Genomic DNA, 15,464 nt, shown 5'->3' with positions numbered 1-15,464 from the left:
TCTTAATATTAAAATGAGGCAGGAGAGAATATTTCCCCAAAAGGAGAAATGGAAAAAATCTTAACAAAGGCAGAAAACAGCCCCAGTCTTCCTGCCATAGGAAAATAGCCTCAAGATGAAGCTTGAAGAGGCTGGTCTTTTGGAATGGAGATTTTGTATCCATTCAGAAAGACTGGGCCAATCCATCCATAAACAAAGAGACTCCAAATAAGGAATACAATTAGGCAAGGTGGCAAGATTAGCTCAGATAAACCCCCAAGATTTGTATTTCCCCTTATGGGAAAGATGGAAATCTGGGAGCAGCCATTAAAATATTAAAGGACACATTTTTACACAGGAACAGGCATCTCAATTACAAAGCCCCAAAGAATTTATAAATGCCCACCTATCTCAACCCCCTTTAGTGAGCCACTCCAGAAACACACTGCTATCACTGAAGCTTCTGGCATCCAAATAAACAACACCTTCCTTCCTACAGCTAGCCTCCATTTTATTTCCAGTGTCTTTCTTTAGGCTTTGAACCAGACCGGATTTTTTTTCCAGCACTGGTCTTCCTAGTACATAGATATTTTTCTATCAGAGTTCATATGCAATAATAGAAATAATAGGAATGAAAAACTGTTCAATATTAAGTAAAAAGTTTCAGACTTGCTATTCAATGCTTGCTGAAACCCAAAGTGGTATACAGTTATGGTACAACATAGTTAATATGAACACATTTTCTGCCCAAAATCAAAAGTCCCAAAGAACAAAATATACGATTAAGCCACTTTTGTCACAGTCAGAATGTTTTGTTATCACTCTTTTCCTTCCTTCCCCAACTTGGACTATAGTACAGCTTTCATCCTCCCACAAAGCATCCCAGCTACCATGCCGAGTTAGGAAAATGCTGTCCTAATGTAATCTTCTGCCAGAATTTCCCTTCCCACAAGCAACAAACTGTTAAATAAGAAATTAAAAGTATTTTATTATTTTGGAAAAATCAAGAACAAACAAAACATACGAAGAGCATTTAAGTTAGAAGAAGAGACAGATTGATATAATCTGATGTTCTTCAGTGGATAGGGAGCCATGTTACTTCACCAAAGCAAGAAGAGCGTGTGCGAAGATCTGGAGTGTTGCGGCGATAGCCATATCGGCCGTTCCAACCTGTTGCTGGCTTTGTACCCATCAAGTACAGATGGTGACCAGCCACTTGCTCGGGAGAGTGACCTGTATAAAAAAAATACTAAAGATCATCCATCAAAAATATGTTAAAGAATTATTTTGGAAAATACAGCCTGTGTACAAAACACACAATTTTTCTTACCGTATTTATCTCTTGATGCTTTTTCTTCAATATCTGCCTTGTTTTTCTTTTACTTTGTACAACCTAACTGCCCTATCAGCAATGGATTATTGTACCCTAAATATCTACTCCCCACACACCATTTCCACTTTGTAATCCTGCCAAAGTACTTTGAAAAATCACAAGATAAATTTCATTTCTGTGGCCTTCAATGGGAGAACTTCCAGAGATTATTCTGATTAATCAGTGTTCTTCTCCACCAACCCAAAAACAAAGAACATTGCTCTGTGTCCTACCAGCCATAGCAGTTCTCATAACAAATGTCATCTTGATCCACATAAACAATATTACCAATTCATATTTTAATTTCATGCTCTATGCATTTGGCTCCCTATGTGTAAAACAAATAAGTGGGGGAGTACTAAGGTGGAGAGATAACAAACCTTAAAGTTACTCTTGAATTATTATATTTAAGAGCCCATATGATAGGAAAACTGGGATGGAATGTAGCGAGATATTGGATTCCCAGGAGGGAGGTCGTGTATTCTAAAGGAATAAGAAGCAACTCAGCCTAAATATTATATGTGAGATGAATAGAGTGAACAAACCCCTCCCTAATGGTTCAGAGTATATTGTGGATGCAAATAGTCTTCACTCTGGCAAGGTTTTGTATATAAGTGTGAAACAAAGAACTCAGCTTGGAAAAATTGCTATGTGTTATTCTTAGTTTTGAGCCTGACATAAAGCATAGTACATGTCATTGGCTTTACTTGCCACCAGGAACTTCATTAGTTTCAATTATTTTTAATCAATCATTGTTTACATCAGGGATCCCCAACTCCCGGTCCGTGGATCAGTACTGTTGGAAACCAGGCCTTGCAAGCAGTGTGCGAGCATGTGCAAAGCTTCATTCATTGTGCATGTGCGAGAAACCACACATGGTTTGCATGTATGAAACCATCCTCCCTCCCCTGCTGCTGCCAGTCCATTAAGCCAGAAAGGTTGGGGACTTCTGGTTTAGAGAATCAATCAAATATGGTAAAAACTGTATAATAAAATCTTAAATTTATGTATAAAACCTATTTCTAAATAACTATCAATAATCCTCAAATACTCTTGTATCTTCCTTAAGCCACAAGAGTCTTCTGTTCCTAATACTATATGAACTGTCTGCCCATTACTATTCTGTTTGATATGACCACTGCTTGCATATGTATGGGTCGTTTCCCGTGTAAGATTGAGCTTGTCTTGGCAATGTTTCGGCGAGGTCAAAACAATTTCAATCTTACACGGGAAAAGACCCAATACAAGACCAGCATACCTATACCCGTGAAAATCTATGAAAACAAATATATTTATATTTATATAAATATTCTAAACAATAATTTTCACTTGTGCCATGTAATGTATTTTCAATAAGACATTATCATAGTTCCTGAATTATTTTAAAAGTTTGGAAGATAAACAATTACTGGTGAAATGAAAGATCGAGAAAGAGAAAGGTTCAACACTTCATTCACCTGCTCCTGCCCAGTTTCTCCTGTTCAAATACCTCTGGCCTGGCCCATAGATATGGAAATAGTCCACTATCCACCCATCCCTAGAGGTCCCACCACGAGTCTGTCAAGCAAAAGAAAAACAAAGGCCAATTAATTCAGTTTAAAAACAAATGAATATGCAGGGATGGTAGATATTCAGAGTATGAGAGAGAGAAGACTGGTTTTAATTTTTATCATTGTGGAATATTTTCTTTTTTTCTTAAATGTGATGCAGTGGGTAATGTCTACAATGAGATCATAAAGAGAGTTGTGACATCAAGCCTGAAGACCAAACATTCCAAGAAAAGAAAATCTAAATATTGGAAACATTATACTTTTACACTTAATAGCTTTCTCAAGTGTGTGTAATGAACCAGTTACCAATCTGTCCAAGGAACAGAACATTGTTGCCCACAATTTTCCATCTCCCTTCTAAAAAAATCAAGCAGGTCTGTGCAAGAGCACATAAGAGGAATATTCTGTACTAAAATTTAGGAGGAATCAGCATCTGATGATAATTTGGAAGCACGGACAGTTTTTAATTGGGCTTTCCCCATATTTAATACAGGTTGTCTTTATACCTGCTAGACTAGATGTAAAGTGGATGGTATTCAGTTATTTTAGAAACCTAAATAAAAGAAATTATTATTTGGGAAGATTTTTTTTTTAGTTGAGAAATGTGTTACTTTGTGGATTATCAGAGTAACAGGCCAGCATTTTGCAGCCAGAGCCATATTTCTTATGTTGATAGCCCAGGCAGTAATATAAAAGCTGCTGGAGCTATGTTTTCAGAGATTTTGTTTTGGTTTTTAGGTACTCTGTATTGGGTAATTCTATTTTAAATATATTGAAGGTAAAGGTAAGGATTTTCCGTGTCCTGTCCTGTCCTGTCTAATTCTAGGATTGGTGCTTATCTCCATTTCCTAGCTGAGGGAGCTAATGTTATCCAAAGAAACTTCTGTGGTCATACAAACCGGCATGACTGAGGTACATGGAATACTATTACCTTCCCACCAAAGTGGTATTTATCTACTTGTATTTGCATGCTTTCAAACTCTAGGTTGGCAGGAGCTAGGGCAAGAATAGGAGCCCACTTTGTTACAGTGCTTGGGTCTCAAACTGCCAACAGTTCAATAAGCCCAATATCTGAATTCCCCACTCCCTTTAAATATATTAAGCTATTCAATTATTTTATGTATCCTTATTTGACCCATTTCCCACAGGAATGTATCAAAAATTGATTTCAGCAAAAGTTTTAAAGTATAAACATTATCTACAAGTCATGGGAACCTGGACTATAGTCTAGCATATGAAATTGCATCAAGTTATATCTCATAGCCCTGCTGCTCATCTACATTTATTTCCATTTCGAGTTTCAAATGTCATTACCTGCTCTGTCCTTTTTAGCAGTGATTTCACCACTGGAGATGAGAAATAGCTAGCAGCATGGATATCTAATTGAGCATTATATGGTGGCAGTGCAGACCACAGCTTGGGCAGGATGTGAGCATATCCGCTACCAATGGTGTCCACTGCCACACCATCAAGGATGAATTCCTTTTGCTTTTGTAGACATCTCCGTGTAATACAAGTCATGATTTCAAGAGAAAATGATGACTGTCACACTAAACTACTAATCTCTCACCACATCATATATATATGCTACCTCTCTCCTAGCAACTCTCATTATTACCCTACTAGAGTCTCTGTGATGTTATCAAGAGACAATTGTTCCATAACAACCTGAAGCTGGCAGTTTTTTCATTTGTGCAGTAGTTTACTTTAGTATAGTTCATTCAATATTACCCTTAGTTTTACATTATTAATCTATCATAGTTCCTGCACAACAGAAAACTTAAAATTGCTAAGCTACATTTAAAGTAACATGGCAAGTTTAATTTTTTTTCATACTACAACTGAGAATTTCCTTTAGTACTGTGCAGCTCACAATTCCTGATAAATGAACTGTAGTGCAAGACACAATCTTTTTAGATACATTTATGGAACAAAGTAGTATTGTAGCCTAAAATAAGTGAATAACCAGTTACATGTTTCGTGGATTTCATTCATGTCAGTGAAATTGCTCGGATTTTAAATTCCCAGTTTTGAATAATTAAATAGCGTAAATGGTGCAAAGAAAAAAGTACTTTCTGAATTATTGCTAGATTCATATATTTAACTGACGCTTTGACTGCAATTTTAAAACACTCCAAAGATTGTACAGTGCGATAATCATGTGTTATGAACAGGAGTATTACAATACAATTTATGACTGTATTGTCCTATGCTAGTTAACTGTTAAATATATTTTTTTAAAAGGTCACATGGGTGCATCTTTGTTAAGATTTCTTTAATTTGCTCAAATGATACAATCTACTCAACTTTACTCAGTGGGAAAGGCAGCCCAACCAGCATGTAACTAACTATCCTGCATAACCTGGGGATATTTCTAGCACAAAAATGTACTCTATTTAGCTGGAGTGTGAGGACCCACAGTGGAGTTTACAGCTTTAGTGAATCAAAGCAGTGTAACTAACATACATGTAAAATAATGTCAATTACTTAGTAGAATTCTATATATGTTTATTATTATATATTTTATGGGAATTAAAAAAACATCCAAAAGGAGTTAGTCTATCACTGGATAGCTACAGAGCAAATAATTCTGGTATCTCCTTTTGTACATAGTCAGTTACAGTATACCTCTTCTGTGTTTTGAATAAGATTATGCAAATATGATTCTCCTTCACCCATTTCTAACCTTACAACTTTTTAAAACGTGGAATTAAGGCTGTCCACTGACTCAAGGGATGTTAATATACATTCATAAATAGATTTGCACTGATTTATTAAGACATCAAACAGTTTTAGTGTTTTTCTGATTAAATATTCTGTTAATAATATCGAAACAGAATGTCTTTTTCTTTCCTTCTCTATAACATGGAAGATATTCACACCACAAAACTTTGAGCCAATCACTTTTATTTTATTTTTACAAAGAACAAACATATTTATGCAATACTGCCAGCATTGGAAGCAATTCTGGGCCATAGATCTGCACACTCCTTGGCTACAGGGCCTGTGATAGCAGAGCCTGGAAAAATAAAGAACAAACCAGAAATATTTCTTAGCAGCAGCAGCCCAACACTATTATGAAAACAAATATCTGCATTTATGATGAACTGGAAATACCTTGAACTTTTTGCATGAAACAGAAAAATTCATGTGGTTTTTATTAGAAAAGTATCAAAAGATCAAAAATGAAGAGCTTACTACAATCATAAAGTAAAAATGTTGTACTTAATGTTTGCTGCAAAATAAATTGTAAGCTTCGATTTTTCTTTTTAATTCTTTTGCTTTTATTTTCTTTCTTTGTTGCTTGCTTCTGCTCTTAGATCGTGCTAGTTTTGTAAAACTTTAATGAGTATCCAGGACATTCTCTAACTTAATAAGCTATTAATAGACTGAATATTTTTGCAAGAAGCAAAATATGTTCTTTTTAATTTTGTGGTCCCTTTAGCGGCAATACCTTTCATTTCTCCTTTGTTGTTTACTATCACTCCTGCATTGTCTTCAAAATACAAGAATACACCATCTTTTCTCCTGTAGGATTTCCGTTGACGAATCACAACTGCTGGATGCACTATGAAAAGTTCAAAATCAGTAGTTTAGTAAGCAACACCTGAATTTGAAATCAAGCAACAGTTTCTTTAAAGTTGTAGGACATGCTGCAACTGAAAACACTTAGATCAACTTTATTAAAATGCAGGTCATGGCAGCATAGAATATAAAATGTAAAGCTCTAAATGCATATATGCCAGAAAAATTAGAATGAAAACATTCTCCAAGTAATATTAAATTCTTTATAACTTACTGGTATCACAACAGTTAACTATGTTATGTGTTTACACCATTTAATTAACAGCATTTCAAAAACACCCTGTTCTGAAGAGATCATCTCTTAGGCCTCTAGCTTTGGTTCTGGTGCTCAAATAAGATTTCTAATAGACATAAACTTGAAAGTATATAATTTTACTTTATTATAAAACATTCATCTTGGGGGGAAATTGGAAAACAGAATAGTCTTTCCTTGTCTAGTACCTTTGTTATGGACTACAGCTCAGCCAGCCCCCATATTCTGGAAACTCTGGGAGTTATCATTTGAGGTAGATAGATAGAATACAAATGCACCACCTACAATATTTCGGGCCTAAATTATATTCTATTCTGGACTAAATTAATGTACTCTTCTAAAATATAACCCAAACTAGATATATTAGTCTAAATTCAATTTCCCAAAGGAAAAATGTTTTCCCCCCGAATATATGAATTCAGAAGATGGAAACACAATCTGATTTATAAATTAATTTAAAGTAAACTCAAACTAGATTCCCTCCAATGTTAATAATTTAGCGCAAAAACACTTTATAGTTAAGTCACAACTAATATAGATTCCATCAATATATTTACCACAATGATCACTGTACCCAACCATTACTTTTAATGCTGAAAATGTTGGTAAGTAATGACTAATAGATCGTAACCAGTTCCAATTGCTTTTCTCTTACAGTCCCAAAGTAACAATAAGATTGTAAATCAATACATCTTATTTATTCCATCACTCACCCTTTTTTCTTAACTCTGGCTTGCCTTTCTTGACAGTAGCCATTACCATGTCCCCCACACCTGCAGCTGGCAGTCTATTCAGACGCCCCTTAATTCCTTTCACCGAGATTATGTAGAGATTCTTGGCTCCTGTGAAATGAAGGAATTATTGCTGTTAACAAATACTTTGTATCAAAGTTAACAAACTTTGCATCAAAGTTATCAAGACTTCTATTTTTTGTGGCATCACCGATTGAGGAACAACAGCACAAGCTGTAACCTCACCCAAAAGTAATGCTGTTTCTTTACCCTTCCACGACAACTCCCTGGGCCATCTGAAAACAGACCCAGCAAGTGCTTTTTGAAGGGAAAAACCCATTGCTTCTAGTCTGTATCATGTTCTTTTAGCATGACTGCTATGGCTCGCAACTGAACTTACTAGGATTTTTTTCCCCAGATGAACTGGACAGGGATAATGTCAAGAGTTCTCTCAAGATTCTGAACTGCAAAAAGTTAATTCAGGGAATGAAAAGCTTTAATATGCATTATAAGAGAGGTAATAATTTAAGTGAGTACCTTGTTAGTCAACATATATGGCAATTTAAAAATGGCAAAACTCCTGCCTGTTTTATTTGTCCTTACTTTGCTTTCATAATCACACTTTCTCACTTTTTATGTATAAGGCTGGCTGCCTCACTCTTGTACAAAAGATAGCAGCTTGTGGTTGTGTTGTTTTGATAACTATTACCCTTTCCTCAGTAAGAAATTAACTCGAACAAGTATTAACCTGTATATTTTCCACTAGAATAAAGCATCCAAATATCACCCAGTCCAAAGTCAACCACATTCTGGATTATTTCCATTCTACGGAGAGTAAAAATTACCTACAAATATTTATGTTAAGAAAAATATGTTTATTTATCTAGATTTTGCAGTAAATAATTGAATTAAAGGATGTTTCTTAATTTATATAATACATTGTTTACCACCTAGGGTGTTTCATGATGGACAAACAGAAGTTCCATCCAATTCCAGAAATACCTTCCATTATCCGAAGGTAGAGGAAATATGAAATATGATCTCCTACAATGAATGTTACAATTGTCCACAAAGCTTAAATATTTACCACTCCAACATTCAAGAGATGGATATTAGAACTAGCATTTTCCCACCTACTTTAGGACTGATTATGCTGCTTAATCAAGGAATTGAAAAAACCTTGGAAGCTCTTGGAAGCCCTTTTGGCTAAAGTTCAGTTTAAAAGTGTTTTACAAAAATTCCCAGACTTGCTACCCAGAATTATTTATTCAAATTAACCAAAATTAAGACATACCTGTATTATCCGCACAGTTGATCACAGCTCCCACTGGGAGACCAAGTGAAATGCGAAATTTCGCACCAGACGAACCACCACGTCCTATTAAAAAGTCATAGGATGAAGAATGTTTTATTAAAGCAATAAAAATATTCCAATACCTACCACCTTTTTTGATTTTTGAGTCTTAAAATCAGGTACTTTTACCCCTCACTAAAAAATCACCGTTTTCCATATATTTACACAAAAGCTCACACTTTGTGTTAATTGCTTTTCTAATAGTTTGAAAAACTCCATTACTGATAGCTAAGCAATTAACTCTACTGATCTATGAAGCCTCTCCGATCTACATGATGTGGTTAAAAAAATGTGTGTGTGGGGGGGGTGAAGTTGCATATCCCTCATCATCCAAATGGGCAAGCATGAATAATTCCTTTTGCCCTCTCAAAGATCTAAGGCAGTTTCTCAACCGTCGCAATTTTTATATCGACTGGAACTTTCCATGCTGGTTGGGGAACTCGACATATCTTAAAAGCTGCCGGTTGTGAAATAGTAATCTAAGGAACTACAATGGAAATAAAATAGGGGACGATAGGCTAATATCTGGAGTACGCCGTCTGCAAACGATAATGCCGCAAATATTATTATAGTAAAATCCTACTAAAGCAGTTGAAGTTACAGTTGCACTGCTTTCCAATCAACTTCTCACCTCCCCCCCCCCCAATGCTTTCCTCAAATCCCACGAACCAAAAAATATTGTTTTTGAGCGGGGTGGTCGAAAATATTCATCTCGCCAGAGACCTAACTTTCACCCATCAATAATGCCCGATAAAACGAGCCTAATATCTTCCCAAACAAGAGCGATGAAGGAGGATTCTCTTCCAGACCATCTCACGGTTTAACAGGCCTTACCTCGCTTAGACATCTTGCTCAGGAGGCTGGGGAAAAAAAGAAAGATGGCGCAAGGCTTGCCGGGATAACTTATACGTTTTCAAAGTCCCATGTCACGTGAGGCGATCTTTTCATGTGAATGCCGGAAACGGATATAAAATAAGCCCTTCTTTCTCTCTTTTTTTAATGGCTAAAGTAATATTATACCATTAAAGGTGAACTTAGTCAAAGGGCTTTAGCCGTTTTTTTTTAAAGTTTGACTGTAGTTTAAGTTTGTACATATTTATTCAAAGAAACGCCCTCTTTAAGTACTTTTAGTCGTCCATCTCCGCCGTAGGGTGATTCCCATGTGACCGAGCTTAATTTTATTTTAAAAAGCATATTCAAACTGAGTCGGTCATTTTAAAATATTGAATCCTAATTATTCGAATCCTGATAAAAGTTCTCCTAAACATGTGGGTTTAATTCCAGTTATTATTTTTAATGCCAAAAAGACTACCTAAGATAATATTTTGGAAAAATATAGGGAACACTCTATGACAGCTTGAAGATTAACAGTACTGCTATTGTACAAAGTTTAATATTTTGAAAGTGAAATGAGGAACAGGAAATAATATTTAAGGAAAAAAATAAGGCAAGTTAACTGAAGTGTTGACCAAAATTTGAACAGCAATTTAGGCATGATACTGAACTGTTGCTTGAAACATGAATCGAATTGGCTCAGATTCTTGGGTTGACTTAATATACATATTGAACGATTAATTAATTAGGTTGAATTTGTGTAACAAAACAAGCTAAATGTAATTGAGTAATTTGTAGTTAAGTATGTTATGAAAACGCAGTTGTACAATCATTTTTACCCTTTCATTATCTCTTATATTATTTTCCTCTTTTTCTTTCCCTCATCCAACAATAGCTGTACAAATATATAATATTATCAGGACTACACTTGAAAATTTGAGGAGGATTTGAGGCTGATACTTTTGATTGATTTTTGATTGATTTTAAGAAGCATCTGAGGAGGATCTTGACCAATGTATTTAGATGAGGGAATAGAAGGGGAACTCATCAAATTTGCAGATGACACTAAGCTGACAGGAATAGCCAACACCCCAAAAAATTGGCTCAAGATCCAGATGGATCTTGACAAACCAAATGTACAGACAGATACAGATTAGGTGAAACTTGGCTCAATAAAAGTAACTGCAAGAGGGATCTTGGAATCCTAGTAGACAACCACTTAATATGAGCTAGCAGTGCTTTGCAGCTGTCAAAAAAGCCAATACTTTAACAGGAAGATTGAAATAAGGTCATGTAAAGGATTAGTACAACTTTATAAGGCTTTGGTAAGACCACACCTTGGATTATTGCATCCAGTTTTGGTCACCACAACATAAAAAGTATGTTGGGACTCTGGAAAGAGTGCAGAAAGGAGAAACAAGGTGATTAGTACGCTGGAAGCTAAAACATACAGTATATGAAGAATTATTCTGCCACAAAGAAGGGGGTCAACCTATTCTTCAAAGCGCCTGAAGGCAGGACAAGAAGTGATGGATATAATCAAGGGGAGAAGAAACTTTGAACTAAGGAAAAAATTCTTGTGAAAGTGCGTTGGTTGGCCTTCAGAAGTTGTGGTGCTCCATCATTGGAGGCTTTTAAAAAAAGAGACAGGATATCCCTTTGTCTGAAATGGTATAGGGTCTTTTGCTTGCACAGGAGGTTGGATTAGAAAATTTCCAAAGTCTATTATTCTATTATAGTGAAGATGTAAATTGCAGTAAGTGTATTACTGGTTGTTAAGTCTGCCAAAGTCCATACTTTTCATTTATGTTGGACTACATACATGGAATCATCCCCATCCATAATTTCCATTTGTTATGCTGGTAGAGAATACTATAGTCAACATGTCCTCTGTAGATTATTTTTACAATACAATGCCGAATCCCACCAGTATAAATTCTCAGATTCAGTCTCAGGAAATTACAATTTTAAAGGTTGCCTTTCCTGAATAGTCAAAATCAAACATATTGAAAACGCTAAAATATAACTTTTTCCTATCATCACTAAGCAGAAAAAAAATCAGTGCTATATATTAATTACCGAAGTGAAAGCAAGGGTTTTTCAGGAAAAAAAAATGCAAACGCCAAAATAAACTTTATATAGCGGGTGGATTGTTTCCAAATACTAATTGACAGAATTCAAAATCTTCCTATCGTAAAAAACAGAACTATAGTTTTCCTTCCAAAGCAGTTTCTCTTCTCTCTTTTGAAGAGAAACTGTAGCAAGCGAAAAACTAGCGAGGGGGGTATAGCTCAGTGGCAGAGCATTTGACTGCAGATCAAGAGGTCCCTGGTTCAAATCCGGGTGCCCCCTCAAAAATATTTTTTGTTCAAAATTCAAAGCAAGCAGTAATATTCACCGACCGGAATTTAGGAACAACGCAGAAGCAATTTATAAAACATATAACAATTTATGTACATTATGTAGATACATGAAAGTAATTTACGCAAATTGAGTAACAGGAATCTCGGCAGCACCCTGTACGTGCAGCTCTAAGTTCTTTAAAACGACCAATCAAGCTCGAGCAAATCATTTTTAATTTACACAATTATAAAATCGCCGGGATCTATATATCTTAATATCTCTAATGCTAAGGATAAAATCAGCCTCGCAAAATGAATTACATATCCACGGTTTTCAATCTGAACAATCGTATGACATGTGGAATTCCACATTCAACATGGCTAGAGAATTCTGGGAGTTGAAGTACAGGAAACGTCTTAAAGTTGCTCGGGTCGTGAAACATTGCCGTAAAACCAAGGCGGTTCGAGCAGGAAGTCTTCCGACCCGCTTCCGAAGCCAGGGCTGCCTCGCGCAGCACGCTCACGTGCTCCTCCGCCACGGCCAACGTTTGGTCGATCCAATCCACGCGGCTGGGGAACTGTCAAGCACGCCGCGTAACTCACTAGAGTAGCTGCTGCCGCCGTCCTGCAAAAGAAACAGAAATTGGGGCAGGGCTGATGAAGCAAGCCCCGCCCTTCCTAATCCATCACTTTTTGTCCTCTTCCTGATTATGAGATATGGTTGTGGAGTGGAAGCTCCTGACGTACTATTTTTATTTTAAATCTGAAAAGGTATTAAAGAAATAAGTTAAATTGTGAAGACAGAGGGATATGTTCAAAATATATGTGTGCGTTTTAAAATTTAACAATTGCACGCCACTTAATTTACAACTAGAGATAGTTCTTGATGTATGACCACAATTGAGCCCAAATTTCTGTTGCTAAGCGAGACAGTTGTTAAGTGAATTCTCTCCCCCCATTTTATGATATTCTTGCCACAGTGGTTAAATGAATAATTGCTGTTATTAAATTAGTAATAAGGTTGTAAGGCGAATTTGGCTTCCATGTTGACTATCAGGTCATAAAAGATGATCACATAACCCCAGGACACTGCTGCAACTACCATAAATATAAAGTTGTCAAACATCCACATTTTGATAACGTGACCATAGGTATGCTGCAACAGGCATAACTGAAAAATGGTCATAAGTAATTTTTTTCACTGCTGTTGTGACTTTGAATGGTTACTAAATAAAAGGCTAAGTTGAAGACGACTTGTAATTGAAAGGAATAATACCAATATTAAGTCAATGAAGTACTATGGCATGTTTTTGTGCAGCCCTAGTATTTCTGCAGAGCAGTTCTTTATATGCCATTTCTAGTTGCAGCAATCCTCAGCCCAGGGCAAGGCAAAGAGTGCTGTTCTAAAAGAAGCTTTGCTAATGAAAATGAGAGGTGTTGAGCCGAAACACAAAAAAGGGACTTGATGATCAACTCAAGAGGAATTCCATGTGCAGACATGTAAAAAGAAGTTGGCATTTAATGCTGAGGTGAAATTTCCAAAGGAAATATTGCAGACTACTCAGGTTATCCCGCGGACACAGATAAACCTCCAAGTGGTTCAATGACTCTCTAAAAAGGATGCAAATTACCAGCTATCTGCAAGGAACGTAAATCCTTCCATTCCCCACTATCCTGTCAGAACTGAAGAAGCTTCTTGGATGAGAAGCGAAAGGTCTTCAAAAGAAAAAAATAAGAAAGTCCAGTTGCCTCTTGAAAAAGCACATTTGGGACAGGTGAAAGAAAATAAAGTTTTTTCTCAATCTGCCTATAATCTGAAAAACTGTCTCTTCCAAACTGCTAACCACTGCTAGTAAAACTTCATCTGTGCAGTGAATGGTATTTTTTTTGCCTTTTAGATGGTTAGTTAAATTGAAATTTCTCTGGATTGCTTGTTTTCATTTTGCCCTACAGTATTGTATTTTTGTTTAGATTTGCATATTTCCTCAAATCCGTACTGAGTAGAGAGACAATTGAAAAAGCACAAAAATAAAATAGTTTCTGCATACTTTTACAAGAAAAATACTATTTCCAAGGTCTATATAGACTTTCCAAGGTCTATATGCAAGGTCTGTATTTCCATTCGACTATAAAGAGTGGCAATAAAGAAAAGGAAGAGGAAAATATGTTTGTGTGATCTGTATTAATTCCACCCAGAATTACTTATTATTGGTATTCTAACATGTATGAAGAGTATTTCTACTGTAATATTTTTGGTCAATCTGCCTATAATCTACACACAATATGGATTATGCAAAAAAAAAAAAAAAAAAAAAAAAAACCCAACCCCAAACCTGTCTTTTCACTAGTCATGACACTGACGGTTGGATAATCTTAGAATATAATAGTTTGGAAATGTGCCAGGTTGAGAAAGTGCTGCCAAAAGTGTTCTTTCCACTCCACTAATGGCTCTCAATCAACTAGATTATTGTGGGAACTACAAAGATAGCATTTTGAGTTTGGGGCAACAATTAAAGTTTCATTTATAATACATGATGTCAATTTTTTTCAGTCTGTATTTACAACTTGTAAATACAGACCATAATTGGGCTTCTGAAACTCATACAACAAATGCTATGATACCTTGAAGATCAAGAGTGCTATTATTGTACAATGTTTAATATATATCTGGGAAAAGAGAAGGGAAATGAATTGTTAAATGAGAAATGATTATCTTAATTACTGACTGAATAAAAATTAAACAGCAGGTTAGCTATAATATCATTTCATTGAAATCAATTGTTAACTAAAATAAATAGGTTGTATTAGCATGCTCACCCATGATTAAATGAACATTATTTACTCAGCTTAAACTCTTGTGTTGACATGATACATTGAACAATAAACTAATCAGCCAGGATAAGTGTGTATTAAAACTATGAAAAGACATTGTACAAAATTATTTTCACTGTCCTGTAATCTGTTCTGAAATATTCCTTATTTTCTTCCTTTACCCCAATAACTATATGTATATTTTTTCTCAGGAATTATACTTGAAAGATCCAAAGTTTAGGATTGTGACCAGTGAAAATGTTGATAGTAATAAGTGGTTTATTTGTTAAGATCTCATGAAATGGTTAGTGGCAGAATGCATACTTTCCATGTGTATCAGGGTACAACTCTCACCACATTTCTAAGTCAATGCCTCTTCAAAGCACTAGGCTGCAGATAGTTCTTATAATGTAATGCCCAATCCTACAGAATCCTGTAAGGAATCCTATGCATTCTTTATAGGACTCCATGCGTAACAAACTGTTCAATAAACAATAAATATCCATTCCCAGTCTTGGGATATTACATTTTAAACAACTCCCTTCCTAAATGGTCAAAACGATTGGTTGATTACTTATGTGCCCACAAGTTGGTGTTTATTTTAATAACTGCACAGATTTTCTCTGTCCTAACTTATTTTTGCAGGTCTTTCA

The 15,464-nt window shown here is 35.7% G+C and overlaps 2 protein-coding genes and 2 non-coding genes across 4 annotated transcripts; 1 reads left to right on the top strand and 3 right to left on the bottom strand.

Moving 5' to 3' along the window:
• Window positions 1-1,011: 1,011 nt before the first annotated feature.
• Window positions 1,012-5,691, bottom strand: CZH17orf98 (chromosome Z C17orf98 homolog). The gene is made up of 3 exons (XM_032237764.1): window positions 4,216-5,691; window positions 2,809-2,908; window positions 1,012-1,212 (listed from the first exon to the last, which is right to left on the bottom strand). Exons 1-3 carry the CDS (start codon window positions 4,420-4,422, stop codon window positions 1,055-1,057), a joined length of 465 nt encoding a protein of 154 aa, XP_032093655.1. The 5' UTR covers window positions 4,423-5,691; the 3' UTR covers window positions 1,012-1,054.
• Window positions 5,692-5,791: 100 nt separating this feature from the next.
• RPL23 (ribosomal protein L23) lies at window positions 5,792-9,764 on the bottom strand. Its single transcript, XM_032237763.1, has 5 exons — window positions 9,659-9,764; window positions 8,765-8,848; window positions 7,453-7,581; window positions 6,356-6,469; window positions 5,792-5,920 (listed from the first exon to the last, which is right to left on the bottom strand). Exons 1-5 carry the CDS (start codon window positions 9,669-9,671, stop codon window positions 5,838-5,840), a joined length of 423 nt encoding a protein of 140 aa, XP_032093654.1. The 5' UTR covers window positions 9,672-9,764; the 3' UTR covers window positions 5,792-5,837.
• LOC116523126 lies at window positions 7,668-7,801 on the bottom strand. Its single transcript, XR_004257052.1, has one exon. It is a non-coding gene; the product is annotated as a small nucleolar RNA SNORA21 (small nucleolar RNA).
• Window positions 9,765-11,938: 2,174 nt separating the features above from the next.
• TRNAC-GCA lies at window positions 11,939-12,010 on the top strand. The gene has a single exon. It is a non-coding gene; the product is annotated as a tRNA-Cys (tRNA).
• Window positions 12,011-15,464: the final 3,454 nt, after the last annotated feature.

This window comes from Thamnophis elegans, chromosome Z, assembly GCF_009769535.1.
Source record: "Thamnophis elegans isolate rThaEle1 chromosome Z, rThaEle1.pri, whole genome shotgun sequence".
Classification (NCBI taxonomy): Eukaryota; Metazoa; Chordata; class Lepidosauria; order Squamata; family Colubridae; genus Thamnophis; species Thamnophis elegans.
Note: the sequence above shows the minus strand (reverse complement) of the source record. Positions and strands in the feature narration are given on the sequence as shown.